The sequence below is a fragment of the Eucyclogobius newberryi genome, unplaced genomic scaffold, assembly GCF_026437365.1.
Source record: "Eucyclogobius newberryi isolate DKJ021-1_F unplaced genomic scaffold, fEucNew1.0.hap1 SCAF_13, whole genome shotgun sequence".
Lineage (NCBI taxonomy): Eukaryota > Metazoa > Chordata > Actinopteri > Gobiiformes > Gobiidae > Eucyclogobius > Eucyclogobius newberryi.
Window position 1 is genome coordinate 30,851,612 of NW_027315757.1, and position 17,339 is coordinate 30,868,950.

The window sequence follows — 17,339 nt, forward strand, 5'->3', positions numbered from 1 at the left end:
CAGTGGCGGTCCCAAGTTGGTTGCTCGGTCATTTGAGGGGTTCCGGTCTCAAAGGTTCATGGGAACTCCTCTACATCTGGGTCATACTGGCATAAATCCTACAGTTAGGAAAACGTCTCGTGTTAGCCCACTATTAAAGGGACGACACCAAAAATATATTATGAACTGGGCTGATTTCAAAATTGAGTTTGACTAAAGCGAGTGAATGAACAGTTGGAGTCGTTTTTCACTGGGCATAACATTCTTCAGCCGCAACGATCTTGATTTGGGTTTGGTCACAGTGCAGCCATATCCGGGGTTATAAATGACATTGCATTGTGCTGCGCTTATGGTTGATCTTTCTTTAACACGATAGACCATGGGGCATTGCCTCTATTAAGGTTAAACCACACTTTATTGTCCTCCGAGAGAAACGTGTCCTCTGCATAAGACCTATTCTTCAATGCCGCTGGGCACCTCCTCTGTCAGCTGCTTTTCAGATTATTTCTGTTTATTTATTACTCTTAATAACTCTTTAATACAAAATATGTTTGAACCACCTTTAACCTGGAAGTTCACTATTATATGCAAATGACACAATATTGTACTGTTGACTCTAACCCTGAACAAGCCACCAAAAATATTCCGGCACCTTTCTGTTTCAATGTCTTCTTTCCCATAGACTTGTTTTAAATCCAACTAAAGCCAAGAGGATGACGTTCTCAAGGTCGAAACATTTGATACTTTCTCCTGTTATTCACACTTTTGAAGGAACTGCTCCTACAAGTATATTTGGAAATACACCAAACTCTCCTGTAACGCTTATGTGGAAGCGCCTAACAAGAAGCTGAGGTGTTAATGTTTGTCCTTGCATACTAGGAAGTATCTTGTACAGTTGTAAATTATGTCCACATTTGATTATTGTAACATTCTGCACATGCTTCCTTCACTGCTCTGAAGCCTCATGATTCTGTTCAGCTCAGTCCCTTGCACTTTACCCTGGGACCATGTGTGGACACAAAGCCTCTCTTCTGGTTTGCAGGGAGCAACATTGTCTTGTGTTTATTTACTTCCCTATTATTTGTCCTTGTTCCTGAATGTGAAACGTATGAACTGTCGGACACGGGCTGTTGATTAGATTGGTGTGTTCCTCGGGTTGCCCTCGGGTGAACTTGTGAGCTTGGAAAGACACGCTCAAACATTCAGGGTTTGTTTAATTGTGTAAATGTCTTTATATATTGTGTTGTATATCGTACAGGGTAATCTTGCGAATGAACTTACTTTGTGTCCCGTCACTTTAAAAAGTAATATCTTCTTCTTCCACTTCCAAATGCCTTGTAAGTGTAGTTTGTGTGTTGGAATGCGAGGGAAGTGGGTAGACTAAAGGAAAGCAGATGAGGAGGCGCTGTATCATGACCTCTTTCTTAAAGATGGGTTTGTCACGGTCTCTCAGCATTAGGTTCAAACACATACAAACAAGCACATTACCCAGCATGCTTCAGCAGTGAAATCAGTCGCACAGTGTTTACTCGACTAAACACTGGGGACATCATCGCATTGTTTTGACTTCCAAAAATAAAGGTGCTGAAACATGTTCAATTGACCACGTTGAGTGAATGAAGAGGTGTCAACGTCTGAAACAAACCCAAAGAAAAGAATACTTATAGATATGGATATGACATATTTGTATGTAAAGTTTCTAATCAACTGGTTGAATCTGTTGTGCTACCAAACTAATGCAAGACACATATAAACTAACTTAGGCTTTTCAAAATCAAAAACAGAACTTAAACTTAATTAAAAGTAATTACATTTGTTTATTTGATGCCACCATCTCCTACATATGTGACACGGTAGTTTTTTTTTGAGGTGGTTGGATTTGAGCGAGGAGGATGTAGGAAACCATCTAGTCAGAGGCGTCTCTAATACATTGTATACAGCAGTTTGTTGGCATGAAGATAACCACTGTTACTGATGTTCCTTCCATCCGCAAGACTCATGCATTCGTTTCAATGGATGTAATTTACGTGCCCTGCCACTGGACCAGATCTGGTGTGGCTGGTATTTAAGTCCGTGCATCCGTTCTGTCTGTAATTGCTGCTGACATTCATGTGCTCCCTGCTGTGGACTCATCTCACTTTTGGTGGATTATATTGTACAGCCAGTCACCCGAATTTCATCAGTGCAGTGGATTAGTATCACCTTTAATGGGCAAGCGAGTTCCGCTGTTTCTTGCTTCTGATATGCAACTCATTTTCCTTTCTGTGCGATGACTTTTGTCCTAAATTGTATGCAAAATGCTCCAAAAATGGTGATTTGAACCAGACTTCAGTTGGATCTGTGTGATGTGATTTTGCAACACATTATTTATTTTTTTAGGACATCTGCTTGAGGAGGCTTCCAAGATTTCTGTGGCACTGAACCAAGAATTTAAGGAAAGAGATTAGCTACACAGTTATCATATAAAATATTCAAATATATGTAATGTAGAACTTATTTTGAGTCATATGTTCCACTCATAAATCATCATTATTGGAAATGTTTGTATAGTCTATAATTTTAGTTAGATGATGCATATTTGCAAAGGTTTTGTTAATCATTACTGTACAGTGGTCAATATTTCAGAACTCTTGTCAGTTCTCAGCAAGTTATTAGAAAGGTTAAATCAGTAACTCAGCCGCCAGCTCAAGCTCAAGCTCCAGCTCATATATAGAGCAGCTTACAGTCCCTACTCTCCCATCCGTCCTACAAGAATCTCAGAACATAATTGTAGAGGTCTAAACTGCACACTCTCAAACAAAAGATTCTGGAGCATAAAAATATTCTATTTTCTCTAAAACATTATTTTCAGTTCAGATTCAGAACCCTTTTGTTCCATTGACAAAAGGCTCTTTTTATTTTAGGTAGAACTCTCTCAGAACTCAAGAGTCGACAGTCTCCACAGCAACAAACAACACTGAAGGTAACAAGTCGGTGTAATCATCCAGGAGTATTTCATCATAGATCTCTTCTGGAGGCCTCCCCAAAACCATTTGGCCCCAATGCTCTATAAACATGTGCTGTTACACCAGAGGCATAATATAGTTCTTTTGTTTTTGTTTTTGTGAGATCAAATGATTGATTTGACATTTTGAAGTGGTTTAAAACTTTATTTTTAAGCACAACATATCTAGCAGCTTGAAAATGGAATGAAATCCAACATCCCCCTTTCTGAAATATATTTAATATATTTAAAAAACACCATTAACATTGTATTTTAAATATAATTATTAGGCTTACCCATCCTGAAAACCTATAATGAGTTTGTTTTTATATCAGCCATTTTTGAAAGACAGAAAACATAGTTACCCCATCCCAACACAGGAGGTGCACTTTTAAAGCTCCATTTGTCCTGTAAAGCCCATCAGGAGTTCTTGAAGTGACAGCAGAGAATGAGCGATTTGTAATTTTTAATTTAATTAGGCCCGAGCGCCACAAGCTGGCGAGAGGCCTATTAATCTCGTAAGGCCGTGCGAAGCACGGCTGCGAAAGTGCGCACGTAGTGCGCACGAAATCGAGCGCGAAGCGCTCGCCCACTTCCAAACACTCACTAACACACTCCTCTACTCATGCACGCCCCGTGCATACTAATTAGTTGTAGGAAAATGGAACATTACCGTTGTAAACGGGCGAAGCCCGTGCAAAAGTTCGCACTAAACGAGCACTTTACATTGGGATGACGACCGCGAAGAAGCGGTCGTCATCCCCATATAAAGCACTCATTTGCGCTAAGTAGCTCACGAATACGTTCCCCATCTCTTGCATGTTCCGTGCATATAAGCATGTTATGCAAAAATTCAACATTATAACTGTATAGAGGGCCAAAAACACAAAGTGGGCGGAGCCCACTCAAAATTAACGAAAGTACCCTTCAGTGACCAGGGACCCACACCATGAGGTAGGAAAGCGCGAGCGCTTTCCGAAAATGTATAGTTTATGATATTTGGAAAATGGGAAACATTGTTTTCGCATCAGAATATTTAGGCCCGAGCCCCAGCAGGGCGGAGGGCCTATTGCTCCCGCAATGCTGCCGAAGGCAGCGTTGCAACTGTTCGACCAAACATGCGGGCTGCGCCCGCATGTTTGGTACCCCGTCGCCCCTGGCAAGTACAGTGAACTAGCCCATGCCGAAGGCATGGATCATGCATACTTACTCCTGCTATGACAGAAATAGTCAACAATTAGTGAATGGGCGTAGCCCATTCACTAATTGTTGACAACAGCAGCGCGAAGCGCTGCATTCCTCCAAAAACCCTCCTGGCATCGTCCCGTACGCGAGAATCCATGCCGCAGGCATGGGCCATGCTTGTATCTGCTCAAATCAATGGAAGTCTATGGGGAGTGGGCGGGGCATCCCGACGGAATAGGGAGTGACGAGCGCGTAAGCGCTCGTAATGATGATTCCACCCCATGGCGGCATCGGGAAGGCTTAGAGCTTTCAAACGATGTATAATTTGTTGTTATAGTGGAAACGGCTATATTGTTTTTGCTAAAAATATTATTATTATTATTTTTCTTGTTCTTCATCGCTTTGAACTCTAATTTGACCCCCTGAACATGCTCAAAAACTCACCAAACTTTGCCCAAAATTCAGAATCGGCGAAAAATTTTGTTTTTTCTGGGCCATTTTTTTTTCCGTTAAAAAATGGCGCGACAGCGCCACCGACAAAAGTCAAAATACATTGCGCCTATGGGAGACGCCCCGAGGTCAACTTTGTCGTAGAGCTACGAAATTCGGAACACACATTCCTCTCGTGAGGACAAAAAAAAAATATTATTGTGGCCACGCCCCCAGATTTACCCTATGGCCGCCATCTTCCTTTGAAAATGAAAACACGCTGTGTTAGCCATTTTGTTCACGTCAAACTTTGACGAACTCCTCCTAGGGCGTTTTGCCCACCGACTTCAAAATCGGCGTACGTCCTCTGGACAAGTGGGGCATCTAAAGTTATCCAATTTTTTTAGATACCTTTTACGGTCTGTGTGAGGCGCAGCCGCAAAGTTGGACAACTTATTTTGGAATATTGCAGATCTAAAAATTGCTCCCATTTGATCAAAATAAGTCCGATTAGGACCAAATTTGAATCAGTTGTTAAACTTTCTAGTTTGGACCAGTTTAGGCTGACAAAATTGAAATGGCCGCGATAGCGCCCCCTACAGAGTGACCTTTAAATTAACATTGAAGGTCAAAAATTAGTTTTACCAAAATTGTCTAAACTTTACCCAAAATTCTATTTTGCCGTCCCGATCACAAAAGCCAATCAGACAAATGCCTTAATTTTTACGGCGTAGTCGTAGCGATGACAGAAACATCCCATGTTATCCCTATGGGAAAACCACAAAATCTCTCAAATTACCACATTTTTATGTTTCACACTTTAACGAACTCCTCCTAGTGCGTTTTGCCCACCAACCTCAAAATCGGTGTACGTCCTCTAGACAAGTGGGGCATCTAAAGTTATCCAAATTTTAAGGATAACTTTTACGGTCTCTGTGCGACGGAGCCGCAAACGTTTCCCAGAATTCTGACTATTTGGCCTTCAGAGTAGCCTATAAACAATAGAGTTTTTCCAAATGACATGATATTTTGAACAAAATTCTGATTTGCCACCCTGATCATAAAAGTATGAGAGCCAAAGTCATATTTTGTACGGCGTAACCGTAGCGATGACAGAAACATCCCATGTTATCCTTATGAGAAAATCGTAGAATCGCTCAAATCACCACATTTTTACGCTTCACACTTTAACGAACTCCTCCTAGGGCGATTGTCCGATCAAACTCATATTTGGGGAAAATCATCTACACAAGCGGGGCATCAAAACTTATCCATATTTTTATTCCAAGTGTCACGGTCTCTGTGCGGCGGACCCGCACATTTGACCGACATTTGTGTTCATTTGCACTGGATTGGCCATGTCCAATGTGTCGTCGTCTGTCAAGTTCTTTTTTAATTCAACACAATAAGGGCGCCATCTTTATCAAGTCGAAAGCGCAGAGTCGGAAGGCCGGCGGCCCGCGAGGGCCGTTGGATGCCGCTTGCGGCTTTAATCTTCTTCTTCTTCTTCTTCTTCTTCTTCTCGGGACCAACCCCCCTATTTTTCACCCAGTGAACATTGACGAAAAGTCACAAAAATTTGCACACCTCTAAAAATCGTGCCTCTCTACATTCTGGCTATTTCCCTTTTCTAAAATAAAAAAAAATGGCGCGTCAGCGCCCCCAAATGTACCAAAAATGCATTGAGAGATGGGAAATGACCCAAAAAAAATCTGATCGTAGAATCATGAAATTTGGCGCAGAGGTAGATGGTGACAAGAGAAGTAAAAAATATTATTACGGAAACGCCGTCCGCCCAACCAAATGTCGGCCATATTGCTTCAAAAATGGCTAAACATGACTTCGGAGTTTTTCCAAACGTCGTACTTTTACGAACTCCTCCCAGGGCGTTGGCCCTAAAAAGCTGAAATTTGGTGAAAATGCTACTGAGGAGTGGGACATCAAAAGTTATCCAAATTACATTGATACCTGTCACGGTCTCTGTGCGGCAAAGCCGCAAACTGTAGCAAGAATTTCAGAAATCTCCCATATTTAACATTTCTGCCGTTTGCGCAGATAAAGTCCGAATTGCGTGAAATTAGAATCAGTTGTTAAACTCTTTGCCCTAAACCTACTTGAAGTGAAATAAATTAATTTGGAGCCACAGCGCCCCCTACAGATTTTATATGGAGGTTAAATATTTAGTTTTGCGAAATTATATGAAATTTGACACACAACTCAATTTTGGCATCCCCATCAGAAAAGTCAATGAGACCCATGTCATAATTGTTATGGCTTTGCCGTAACGATGACCGAAACCTTCCATGTTATTCCAATGGGGAAATCGCCAGAACATGTTTACACTTTAGACTTTCACAAACTCCTCTTAGGGCGTTAGACCTATTAACCTGAAATTTGGTGAGACTCATCTTCAGGGGTGGACCATCAAAAGTTATCCACATTTTTATTCAAAGAGTCACGGTGTCTGTGCGGCAAAGCCGCACATTTTGCCAAGAATTCAAAATAAAATAGCTTTTTGATGGTAAAACAAAGGGGAGAAGATGTGACAGCGTCACAGATTCAGCAGTAGGCGTAATAAAAGGACAATTGGGGCGCGTTAGCGCCCCCTCCTCTTGCGGCGTGGCGGCGGCGTAGCGAGGGCCGATCATTGCCGCTTGCGGCTATATTTTATATTTATTCTCATCAGGGGATGTTGTCCCTTAAAAGGTTCTATGAACCTCATAGCAATGCCATTTGCCATTTTTACAATTAATTATGCAGGCATAACATTGGCCAATAAGTATTCAAGAGTTAATGTATCTTATTTGTATGTTGTATGTTGTCAGGGTTAATAAATTAACTACAGAACATAATAAGGCCAAAAAGCCTCACAACACAAAGGGTTAGGGTATCATAACCATTCAAAAAAATGTAATTACATATTTTCTGAACGAAAAGTGTGAAGTAGAAAACTCTAACTTTATTAGAGCCTCGCATATGTTAATAATTAAAAATGGCTCAAATTTGTGTTTTGAAAATAAAAGAAAAAAAGCCACATCAGTCACAAATCTACCCTTTTGTTCAAGCTCTTTAACTGACCGTGTGTGATTAAAAAACATGGTGGCATTTTGAAATTTGACTTCATGATACAGTGGGAAATGTTCTGGGACTGACCTCAACACTATTGTTTAAATATTGTTTGTTTGAAAATAAAAAGTTTCTCAAAATGACCCTCGAGGGTCCTGAAGTGACCTGAAGTGACCTGAGAGTTAAAGGTGCACTCTCTAATGGGGCGTGTCCACTACATGCCCCAGTTGCATTTCCATTACTCTGTAGAATCTGGTACCGTATCCATGGAAACTGCCTATATCTATGGTAACTTTCAATTCTGACAGCGCTCTGACCATTCATTTTTTACCAGTTGTTCACTTTTTATGTTAAAGCCGTTAATGCCATACTAAGAAATACTAAGAAGAAAAGGTTACACTTGAAGCCAGACTGGTGCTGACAACAGGGAAAAGTGTGTCGCTTTAGCTGGCCAGCCTAATAATAGGAGCAAATCATTAATTATTATAGTAGCGTTTTTAACTTTTCCAAAAAGAATGGTTGGTATTTCCACGTAATGACATTTGTTTCACTTGTACCATATAAATAGTATATTATGCTTTAAACCTGTCAATCCCTTAATATCTTGCTGACAGCAAGTTTGAAGTATAAGTATGTTGTCTGCTGAGGTAGAACAACAGCCTGTGATTGATGTGGATCCTGGACATAACACACACAATGGAGAGGAAAGACCCAGAACTAGGACCAATTTCTTGGTAGTTCTGGTCTATTGACAGCTTGATAAAAGCAGCTCTTTGAAATGACATTGAGGGCGTCAAGAGCAGCGTGACCATAAACACCGAGGTATCCAGAATCTGCCGGAACATTAGAGTGTTTCGGCCCCTATACACAGCCACAGCTTGTCAGTAAACACACGTGCAATAGAGGCTGAAACTGACAACGAGAAAGAGTACGTGACTCCATTATATTGGTTGTGAGCAATAAAAACTTAATAAATACATTTTTTCTGAGTCCTTTTATATCATGCAGCTTACACACTGTAAAAACATGCATATGGTCATTTCTGACGGGTTTTTCATGGTAGTTTTCCATTTTATCTTTATCACTACACGACTTTATCTGTGGGGATAAAGTTTAGCTCTGAGTAAAATGGAAAAAACAAAAGAAAAGACATACAGAATTTGCACCGGCAGAAAGTTGCAGGTTCAATTCTCATGCTGTCCGGCCCTTTCAGTGTGTCTCTGTTTCTACTTATGTTTCTACCCATGTTTGGGTGAGTTTTCTCTGGACACTCTCTAGGTTCCCCCCATCAACCCTGACCATCAACCCTGACCATCAACCCTGACCATCAACCCTGACCATCAACCCTGACCATCAACCCTGACCATCAACCCTGACCATCCATCCTGAGCATCCATCCTGACCCAGAGACGGATCCCTGGGCAGTGATCACTATGACACATTTCACCATGGAGACAATAAAGTGTACTGTATAATATTGTCTCATGACTCTATTTTCCTGACTTCAAACAATGTTAATGCATTGGTTTGATTATATATTGCATAAAACTGATAACTAATGTGATAAACACACCACTATCACTCCAAAACAAATATCAGAAGTGCAATGAGTTTGTTTTTAACTAACCCATATCCCTTTGTTTTATGTGAGCAGTCACTGAAAAACACAAGTGAAAGATTGATTTACTTTACTGATGAACTATGAAATTGTGCAGTATAGAACAGTAAAATATCAGCAGATATCTAAAAGTACGCTAAAATAAATGACAAGAGTTGAGCAATTTGAGAATGTCTTAATTACATCTATTTTTTAATAATAAGTAAAATACCTGTTCTCAAACACGTGACACAAATGTATTCATACAGCAAAATATAAAGAACTGTACAAATTGGTTCCATGTGTTCTAAATTCCTTCAGTCAAACGGGTGCATCTGCGATCTAATAATAAAAACTTAAAATTGTCCAAGTTCACGACATAGAGGATTTCATTTGCCCGGTGTTGGGTCAGGTCGTCCTCTCCATCTGGACGCACTGTCAAAATACAACAGAAGAGAAGTTAGAGGAATGATGATATAGTTCTGATTTCTGATTCTGATTCATTTAAAAAAAAAAAAAAAAAAAAAAAAAGGGAGAAAAAATATTGACAGAAATGGCTCGAGCTTCAAAAAGAAATAATTATCGTCATTAAGAAATTGCATGGCGTTACTGTCAAAACATGTCAGATTAGGGCAATATTAATCATGTATTTTGTCATCTTTAAACTCTTTATTTGTCATTCAAACATTTGCTTTGTATCATAACATGAATCATAAATCATAAAGTGACATAATGTAGTTAATTTGCATGTGTGGTTCCTCACCTAATTACCCATCCCACCGTTCTTAGCTTGGCCTCGCTGTGAACCTGGGACTTGGCTCGTCATTGTTCGACTCAGATTGGGCGTGAGGGCCTGCTGGTCTATCGTCAGGATCTCCATGGGTTTGTTGACGCAGAGAACCTTCTGGAAACTCTGCTTGAAGTTCTCGGACAGGAAGCCGTAGAGAATGGGGTTGAAGCACGAATTGACGTAGGTTAGTATGACCAAGCTGAAGTAGATGGCGACATTAACGCTGCTCTCGGGGATCGTATAAACCAGGTTGACGATGTTGGTGGTAAAGAACGGCAGCCAGCAGAGGACAAAAACCATAACGATGATCACTACCATGCGGGTCACCTTACGCTCAGACCTTCTGCGCCTTGTAAGCCCGGCTCTTGCACCTGCTGACCTCACCTGAAACCATTAGAAGAATGACTTTATTTCATTACAAAAAGCCACGTAATTAAATACCGTAGAATAAAAGCTGTTTTCCATTACCCTGATGACAAGGAGCAGGTAGCACAGGCAGATCACCACCACCGGGCCAAAGAAACCCAAGATGGCTGTGACGAGGATGAAAACATTTGACCACAAGTTGTTCGGGTCGGGCCACGTGATGTTGCAGGTGTTGAATTCGTCTTGTATGTTAGAAAAGATTGTCACTGGCAACGCGATGAGAAAGGACACCACCCACAGCAGTGCGTTGATGATCTTTGCCACCTGGGGCTTCCTCCACTTTACACTCTTTAAAGGGTGAACCACGGCCAGGTACCGGTCAATACTCATTACCGTCAGGCAAAACGTGGAGGTAAACTGGCTCATGATGTCAGCGGTCATGTAGATTTTGCAGAGGAACTCTCCATAAGGCCAGTAGGACAGCACATTCTGCGTGCACAGGAAGGGAATACCGAGAATGTACAGTTCGTCCGCCAAAGCCAAGTTGAGAATGTACAAGTTGGTCACGGTCTTCATCTTTGTGTATCGAAACACTACGTAGATGACAAGCGTGTTTCCGAGGAGACCCACGACAAATACGATGATGAAGATGACGGCGGTGACCAAAGCGGTGGTGCTGACAGGCATCTGAGGCACTTGGGAGGAGTTGCGGTTGTGAATCCCGATATAGTCGGTGGGAGCAGGTGATATCCCAGCGTCGTCGCCAGTTAATGTCCAATTGTTATCCTCCATCTTGATCGAGTCGGGGATTGAAGCGGCAGCTGCAAAGTCACAGAAGTGTAGTTACTGCTATGTGGGCGGCAACTTGCATTAAAAAGCAGTTGACATATAAATCAGTCAGAACGTAAAAAGATTATGCCAAGTGTTGACTGATCTTTCTCTCGAGGGTAATCCAATATGGCTGCATTCTGGGAAACATAATGTATATTTGACATCTGCAGCAAAAGGGTCTGGGAACGAACCCAGAATGTAAAATTGATTGCTGTCCTTTAAATACTTCACATTGCACGGACAGAAGTGTTTTAATTGTGTTCGAGAGAACTAAAACAACCAAATAGAAATATATAATGACAGGATGTTATCTATTTTATAAAGCAATACATACTTAAATACTTAACACTAAAATCATTGTGGGAATTGTAACCTCTTCTGCTGTATTCCGTAAAAAGGTTAGGATGCTGACCAGGCCAGCACAATGACTCATAAATTCATCAGCTAATGTGATATAAGCCTGGGGCCACTCCAGAAGCTTCAGATGGCTCGTGTGTGACCTGAAGTAATAATAACCGGTTATTTTTCTTTTTTTCCCAGACATAGCAACTTGTGGCTGTGAAATGTGTTTTACAAATAAATGGTCTGACGTTGGGAGGCAGTGAACCGTGCACATAAACATGAAGGGTGACGCGCGGCCCGCAGGACGCTGTTGGCCAAACAAACATGTGGAGCCTGCACCGGACTCTTCACAGAGTCAATGGAGGACAATAGGTACTACATTGTTTGGCAAAAGAATGATCATCCATTCAACAAGAACAAAAACAGAATTGTTGATAAAATGTATCTTCATCAAAATGTGTTTTTAAATTAAAATTCACCATCAATAGCCTTATAAACTATGTATCCTTATAAACTGCAAGACAATCTCCAAATGTGGCCAAATGTTCTCACTATCCCAATAACAAGAATTCATGCCGTTCTTCCAGATACAAAACTGGAGTCTAGCTGTCTGCCCTGACTGTGTTGATCAGATCAATGTATGAGCAATCTGCTCATGAATAATGATGTGTATACTGCATGTGGATTCACGAATCATGCTTTCATGGCTGATGTGGTTAGAGAAAATGCCTCTATTTTTGTAGGAATTGTATATTTATTTACTGATGTTACAGGTGTTTCAATTACCTCAATCGATACGTTTAAATGTATTCTCAGAAAAATGACATTATTATTACAATGACACAAAGCTAAATTTGATGATCTGAATAAATATTGTATGTTAAGTAACAGTATTTGTATTTTTAAAACAAAATGATTTCATTTTGTGGTGTAAAACAAAACAAAGAAAATCACAAAATGTAACATAAGGCAGTGAAATGCCAAGATCCACTCTGAGGTCAGCAACACGCCTAAAATCCCAGAACATTGTACTCAAGCTGAGCTCTGCACATCCACATACCTGTTGTCTTATGTGCTCCTCATCCTCCCGTCCACATCAGGCTTCTTTTGCACTTTTGGGAAAATTGCTGCGTTCCTCAAAGCTTTCTCTTGTCTCTTTTTTCCCCAGACGCTCCTCACGATTGGCTTTACATCTTAAGTCATGTTGATCTCAATTGGCTCATTTTCCCCATTGTGAACACTTGTCACCTGTGCATTCTTCAGGAAATCCTTTCAAGGGAAGCACAGATGAGCACAGAGTCAAGTCAACAGTATTTAAGGGAACAGCCACAGCCCAGTTTGGATGTGAAAGTCCCACCCACTGGGAAAATGGCAATTACTTCACAGCCTAAGAGTGTGCAGCGCTCTCCTCCTCCTTTCCTAGACAGACTGTCCAGCTGCGTTCTAGTAAATAATAAAGTTATACTATTCCGCTGAACAGAAGTGGTTAAGCCTAACAGTAAATCATTTTGATTGTTTACTTAAGAATACATTCACATAAAGGGGTTTAGGAGATTGGGACTGATGAGATTTTAAGAAACACCCCTTGTTTAAGATTGCATGAACAAGTTTGGCACAAGAGCAACATCTACAACATCATAATGTGTTTTTTTTACACCTGTAGCATGAAGAAGGTCCTAATTCATCTAATTTATAGTGGGAAGTTGATGACATCTTTATGGGATCAGTGGAACCAGCTGAAACCAGACAGAAGAGAGAATTTATGGACATGATATAAAGGTGAACAGTGCCACCCAGCTGTGTGACAGAGACAGTGATTTGTGTGCAGGTCGTCATATCGCCAGGACAACAGCACGGTTCATTACTGCTCTAAGCGCACTGGCATTTCACGTCTACGTTACGAGTGAAGAAATAGGGATTTTCTCACAAAGACTTTGTCAAACGTCAGAAGAAAGCAAAATATACACATGATAATAATGGTCAAGCGTCACATTCTCTCTTTCAGTGATTTAAGTGATATTTGGATTGATTGATTGATTTAAAGATTGATTGATTGATTGATTGATAGTAGAAAAATAAAGCTTCAAAATGGAAACATCTGTTCTCAAGTTCAAGACTGACATGGTTTCCTTCAAAAACCTGATTCGAAAGATTTTGGCCTGGCAACGGTCAAAGCAATAGCACAATTCAACTCAAAATATTGCACCATTTTATGTGGAAACGTCTTCACTAAATCCTTCTAATCAGGAAGGAAACATTTACCTAAAATCTACGAAAACACATGTTTCAGAAATGAACAATAAATCCCAAAACTCAACCACAGGGAGATGAGTGAGAATGTGGTGAGGCTCAGCGGTTTCAAGAAGCTTCCACACATCAATAATTCACCTCAAAGAAAAAATAAATAAATAAATATAGTCACACTTTTACAGATTTATCATCTGCAACATATTTTGTAGGGTCCAATAACTGCCTGTCATTTATTGCAGGTTTATATCAGTGATGACCATGGCATACACGAGACTACCAGCTCTTTTGTAAGGACTATACCAATATTAATTTATCAAACATGCTATTGTACATTGTTACACCTTGTGCCATTGGAGTATCTAAATAAATCCTCTCATATTAGTAATACACCTTTAAAACTCTGCATCCGGTGACCCCACAACCAGAATTGTAGTGATAAATGTGATTAAGCTAATGACATAGGACACATGTCGACCCTTGTCCTCCCACACACATGTATTAGCATTATTAGATACACCAGATGGGTTCTGATGTTTTCTCATATGGATAAGTGAGTTTTCATGATTCAATCCATCTAATGAAATGATGCAGACTTGAGCAGCTGTGATAGAGTAAAGTATCACAGCTGCTGTATTCGTGCTCACTGGTACGACCACACATTTTGGCCACACTGTAAACTCTACTGCTGTGGTTGGTCATTAGTGTCCTCCTTCAGTCCCAGAGGGGGGGCTTCAGGATCGGAGAGTGCACAGGCAAGGGCTACTCATCACAGCGGAAGTTTAATGGAAGATAATGAGCATACAAAAGACGGTAGGTGTGAATCTGAGTGACTCATGTTTTATGTGTGGTCAAGGAGTTTCTGTTTCCTAACAAATATATGTAGGCAACACTGCAGGATAGAATGTAATCAGAAATGTTGCTTCCTCTGCGTAACAGCAGTGATAATTACAATATTTATGTAAACTTATTATTTCCATGACTTATGACTTATTATTGATGCCTTTTTATCCATCCATCCATCCATTTTCTACCGCTTGTTCCCTTTCGGGGTCGCAGACTGGAGCCTATCCCAGTGACTTCGGGCCTTAGGCGGGGTACACCCTGGACAGTGGCCAACTCATCGCAGGGCCAATACTGCCTTTTTATTTTTAATTAATTAAATAATTCATTTTTATTTCAGTTATTTCAATTTTTTGTCTTTGTCCTTTGTTTCTTATGTTGAATGAGGTTAATTGAATTGTATATACTGCGTTTGTTTGTTTTCTGTTTGTTTTTTTGTATGTCTGTATCCCTGCCTTATCTGAACAAAGTATCCTTGCAAATCACAAATAAAAACAATTAGATATTTTTAAAAAGTCAAACAAATTCAAGGGATAGTACTTCTTACTCTCGTATAGAAACACAACATATAACATATAATAAAGAGGAGAATGGTGCAAATATGCACGTTTCAAATCCTAATAGCATCACCAACAAAATACAAACTATTTACACAGTTTAATTCAATTGGATTTGTATTTGTGAACTTACTGTGAACTTACCTAATGTTGTGAGATGGCGCTGCTAACGAGTTCAGTCTATTGTTTAGTGACATCTAGTGGCCATTCAGTGTACGTGCAGGAGTAGGACAAACATGGCTGCCAGGTGGAAATAAGTAGGAGTGTTTGTTACAAAAAAAAACATTTTTTTATTTCTTGAATATTACTACAAGTAGACCAATTGCTATTCAAGGAATTTAGATTTGACTTTGTTTCAGTTATTTTGGTATTGAAGGGGAAATAGAACAATAAACATAATATCTGAAATGTGATGTCAGGCCTATCGAGGCTTAAGCTGCATACAGTAAAATCAATTACAGATAAAGAAAAAACATTAAAAACACACAGGTTAGAACAATATCCAAATTACAAACTGAAAAAGCATAAGCATGTGTTCAAGGGGTGAAAAATCAGGTAAAGTTTACAATGGAAGTCGGCTTTCTCAGAGCATAGTTTAAACAACGACTACACACATTACACTTAAATACAAACATATAAACACACCAACCAAATAATCCCAAAATAATGTATTATTTTGTTTTCATTTACTTTAACAAAAAATAGATTAGATATCAGATTATGAACTAAAAATGATAATATTTTTTGCCTAATTTGCCTGGTATTGAGGCACGTTTGAGTTCGCCTATCGATGTAACCAGGCACTTTTCATTATAGCCATACATTTTTAATCATTAACCAATTAACATCTTGAGGTACATTACTTTCTTTTTACTCTCTTCCCACAAAAAACACTAGGTAAATGGAGTAGGAGCTGTCCAGTATGTAAACAATGGTATTGAAAATAGTCATGATCGTGATTACCACAAGTTTATCCCATGGACACAGGAAACCACAGTTTAAAGGTTTGGGATTGTTCCGGAAACTGTAGAGTGGCCATAGGACCATAGCTGACAAATACATCAACGCCGCCATAATGTTGTAGACAATCACCACTTTGTCAATTGGGACTGGTGAGTATGACGTTAGCTGAGCGGTGCAGATGACAATTATAATGATGTCAAAAATGAAGCACAGGGCGTACACTGACACACACCATTCCAGTTCCGGTCTGACGTACTGGCTTGGGTTCAAAGAAGTGAAGATTATGCACGCAATGAATGTCTCTAGCATCTTCATGATTCCCGGCAAGGTGGACAGGAACCCAATGTGCTCCCCTTGCGGTCGAAGCCTGGTGAGAACAACCTCGGCGACATAGACAGAGAAACACACCCAGGACAAGACAGACGCCCCGATCTGGCGGTGGCATTTTGGTCCAGTCTGTGTCACTCCTGTACAAGTGAAGAAGGAGGAATAGATAATGGATGCGGTGAAGAGCATGAGGCTTGCCAGCATCGCAAAGGCAGAGGTGAAGTCGTCCCATCCAAAAGGCAGTTTGGAGTGCATGGTTGTGAACTCCATGATAACGATGAGGAGGGTGACGATGAAGCAGAAGCACCAGGTAAACATGCACCATGACCAGTACGAGTAGTTGACGTAACCAACCGACGCCACCAGACTGAAAGATGTACAGGCTAAAATGGCAGCTAAGATTCGCAAGATGCCCACAGGTTGAGTGAGCACCCGCAAATCCACGCTGATCATGGTCAAAGTTTGCCGAGGTAAGATTGTTCTTTCAGAAATGTTCAAACAACCTCAAACTCCATCTTTTGGCAGAAAAAAGGCCACAAAACAATCCAAAGACCGTCTTGATCATGAAATCCAAAGCAAAGGTGGAGAGGACAGTGTTTGAAACTGAAAACTCAATATGCACTTCGGATTATTCAAATGAGCCTCTCGGCCTTATCTCTGTTTATGGCCGTGTGTCATACTAGTGATTGGTGGGAGTTATCATGTCCACCTCCCAACACACTAAATGGACTATTGTCCTTTTGCTGCACTGCTCAACCCACACCTTTTATCCTCATACACATACAAAAACAGACTGGGTATGAGGTACACTTCCTTGTCACCACATATAATTCA

The 17,339-nt window shown here is 40.4% G+C and overlaps 2 protein-coding genes across 2 annotated transcripts; both read right to left on the reverse strand.

The window, feature by feature from the left end:
• Positions 1-10,002: 10,002 nt before the first annotated feature.
• Positions 10,003-12,889, reverse strand: LOC140358560 (somatostatin receptor type 5-like). The gene is made up of 3 exons (XM_072443474.1): positions 12,629-12,889; positions 10,498-11,216; positions 10,003-10,413 (listed from the first exon to the last, which is right to left on the reverse strand). Exons 2-3 carry the CDS (start codon positions 11,185-11,187, stop codon positions 10,003-10,005), a joined length of 1,101 nt encoding a protein of 366 aa, XP_072299575.1. The 5' UTR covers positions 11,188-11,216; positions 12,629-12,889.
• Positions 12,890-16,064: 3,175 nt separating this feature from the next.
• On the reverse strand, positions 16,065-17,084 carry LOC140357706 (myeloid-associated differentiation marker homolog). Its single transcript, XM_072442221.1, has one exon. The coding sequence runs from the start codon at positions 16,956-16,958 to the stop codon at positions 16,086-16,088; it is 873 nt and encodes a 290-aa protein (XP_072298322.1). The 5' UTR covers positions 16,959-17,084; the 3' UTR covers positions 16,065-16,085.
• Between the last annotated feature and the right edge of the window lie 255 nt (positions 17,085-17,339).

Bases quoted from the DNA above. Each gene is read 5' to 3' on its own strand.
- LOC140358560 (XM_072443474.1), bottom strand. From the start codon at position 11,187: ATGGAGGATAACAATTGGACATTAACTGGCGACGACGCTGGGATATCA. The intron at 10,414-10,497 runs GTAATGGAAAAC...TAATGGTTTCAG, and splicing joins ACCTGCTCCTTGTCATCAGG to GTGAGGTCAGCAGGTGCAAG.
- LOC140357706 (XM_072442221.1), bottom strand. From the start codon at position 16,958: ATGATCAGCGTGGATTTGCGGGTGCTCACTCAACCTGTGGGCATCTTG.